The sequence below is a fragment of the Nanorana parkeri genome, unplaced genomic scaffold (genome assembly GCF_000935625.1).
Source record: "Nanorana parkeri isolate BGI_ZX_2015 unplaced genomic scaffold, ASM93562v1 scaffold2952, whole genome shotgun sequence".
NCBI classification, from domain to species: domain Eukaryota; kingdom Metazoa; phylum Chordata; class Amphibia; order Anura; family Dicroglossidae; genus Nanorana; species Nanorana parkeri.
This window is the reverse complement of record NW_017309220.1, coordinates 1-2,199: the sequence shown is the minus strand read 5'-3', so window position 1 is coordinate 2,199 and position 2,199 is coordinate 1. Positions and strand designations below refer to the sequence as shown.

At 39.7% G+C, this 2,199-nt stretch overlaps 1 protein-coding gene across 1 annotated transcript in view; it reads left to right on the top strand.

The window, feature by feature from the left end:
• HSPA9 (heat shock protein family A (Hsp70) member 9) overlaps nt 1–1,860 on the top strand; it is a gene marked incomplete at its 3' end in the record, with an annotated part of 84,013 nt that extends 82,153 nt beyond the window's left edge. The window contains exon 11 of the mRNA XM_018574419.1: nt 1,633–1,860. Within this exon, the coding sequence (XP_018429921.1) occupies nt 1,633–1,860 (228 nt within the window). The remainder of the gene's footprint in view (nt 1–1,632) is intronic.
• Between the last annotated feature and the right edge of the window lie 339 nt (nt 1,861–2,199).

The window sequence follows — 2,199 nt, the reverse complement described above, 5'->3', positions numbered from 1 at the left end:
AATGGCTCCAGGCAGGGATCTGTGTCGGCATGGATCCCCGCTGCTCTCCCCCACTTGTAGGGTCTGTGGCAGCAAGGATCCGGAATAAAAATCTGGGGTGGGCGGAGGAGCGAGCGGCGCTGGCGGGGAGAAGCCGGCTCTGTGTGTGGCTAAACGAAGGATCTTTACCAGTCCGGTATATTTACCGGTCCTCTGTGTGCAGAGCAAACACTGGAGCGATCGTCTGATCACTCCAGTGTTTGTAAATTACTGGGGACACATAGTAGTATGTGTCCCCAGTTATGAATGAACAGGATGTGATTTACATCCTGTTCATGATTTTCTCAATGGGGAGAAACACTTGCTACAGAGGCTCCTCCCCATTTAGAAACTGCTGATAGTAGGCTCCTCCCCATTTAGAAACTGCTGATAGTAAACATGTTACTATCAGCAGTTTTTGAATGAATGGGAGGCCTCTGTACCGAGTGCTGGGGTTGCAGAAAAAGAAATTGTGTCCTCCAATTTCTTTTTCAAAAGGGAAATATCAAAATATCAGTGGTCTGTTTAGACCCCTAATATTTCCCTGTTTTATGAAAAAATGTAAAAAATTAAAGTAAATTTGTAAAAAAAAAACACAAAACCCCCTTCCTCCACACACAACATACATGTGCACCATGTCGTGGTGTACGCCACGCACATGCTCTGCAGTGCATTATTAGACCGCATCGCAGTGCATCCTTAGTTTAGACCCTAGATCTTTAACCGTACACCTCCCCCCCAACAGTAAAAAAAAATCTAATGTTTTATGAAAAAATAAATTTAAAAAATGTAAACAATAAAAAAGTAAATTTGTAAAAAAAAAAACACAAAACCCCCTTCCTCCACACACAACATACATGTGCACCATGTCGTGGTGTACGCCACGCACATGGCAAAGCTTTGTGATGCATTGCTGTGCGTTGTGATACCTTGTTTTGCAATTAAATCTACGCATGTATTTTATCACAACAAACACCAACACAGCGCAAAAACAATTTTAACATAAGTCGCTTATTTACAGTTTTGCGTTCCTTCATTTTTTAACCTTTTTGCAAAAAAGCGCAATTTCAAAATATTTGTTAATAACTCAATACAGATAATAATAATAAATCTTTTAGATTGTCGAAAAATAAAAAAAATTTGTGCACTGATACTGATTTTAGGGCTGTATCAATTGAATTGTGTATTTTTATCGGTTTAATGTTTGAGAAACATTTGCATTTTAAAAATATTTGTTAACTCAATACAGATAATAATAAATCTCTTAGATTTAGTCAGAAAATAAAAAAAATTTGTGCACTGATTTTAGGGCTTTATAAATTGAATTGTGTATTTTTATCGGTTTAATGTTTGAGAAACATTTGCGCAATTATCGGAGGGCCCACAAATTTAGTAGCACCATCTTTTTATTCTACCGGGCCTGTGCTTTCAGAAAATATATGGTTTGGGGGGTCTTTTACAAACGATAGCAACGCAGCAGTTGAAAATCAAATCAATGGGAAGAATTGCAAAAATGTTGTGGCCAGCTGAGTTGCAAAATGTTTCGGAGGGCTTGGCAGCAAAAGAGTTAAAAGTAAGATGGGTGACTTACAGTTTTCATGTGGTTTGATGTAGGTCCAGCAAACTGTGCAAGACCTGTTTGGCCGTGCTCCCAGCAAAGCTGTAAATCCCGATGAAGCTGTGGCTATTGGTGCTGCTATTCAAGGTGGTGTATTGGCTGGTGATGTAACAGATGTTCTGCTGTTGGATGTCACTCCTCTTTCCCTTGGAATTGAAACACTTGGTGGAGTCTTCACAAAGCTAATAAGCAGAAACACAACTATCCCTACAAAGAAGAGCCAGGTAAAATATAATGTGATTGGATTAAAATTAACACAGTTGCACACCAAACTAAATAGGCTGTTAATGGTAAACTAGGAGAAACAGAAAGCGATCCTTTCTACAGTCTTTAGAATGTACAGTATTGCATCATTTTAACAGATTTGCTTATCGCCAATTTTGGCCATTGTCCTGATTATGGAGCAGGTATATTCCCGGGTGTGGGAAACACGAGTGATCATTACACACAGAATGTGGTGTTTTGCCTTTATGAAGATACAGAGGGGGGAATTTATCAAAGCAATTGCGATAGTTCCTCCTGCTCCAGAGCATCTCCTCCTCCTCCAGAGCATCTCCTCCTCC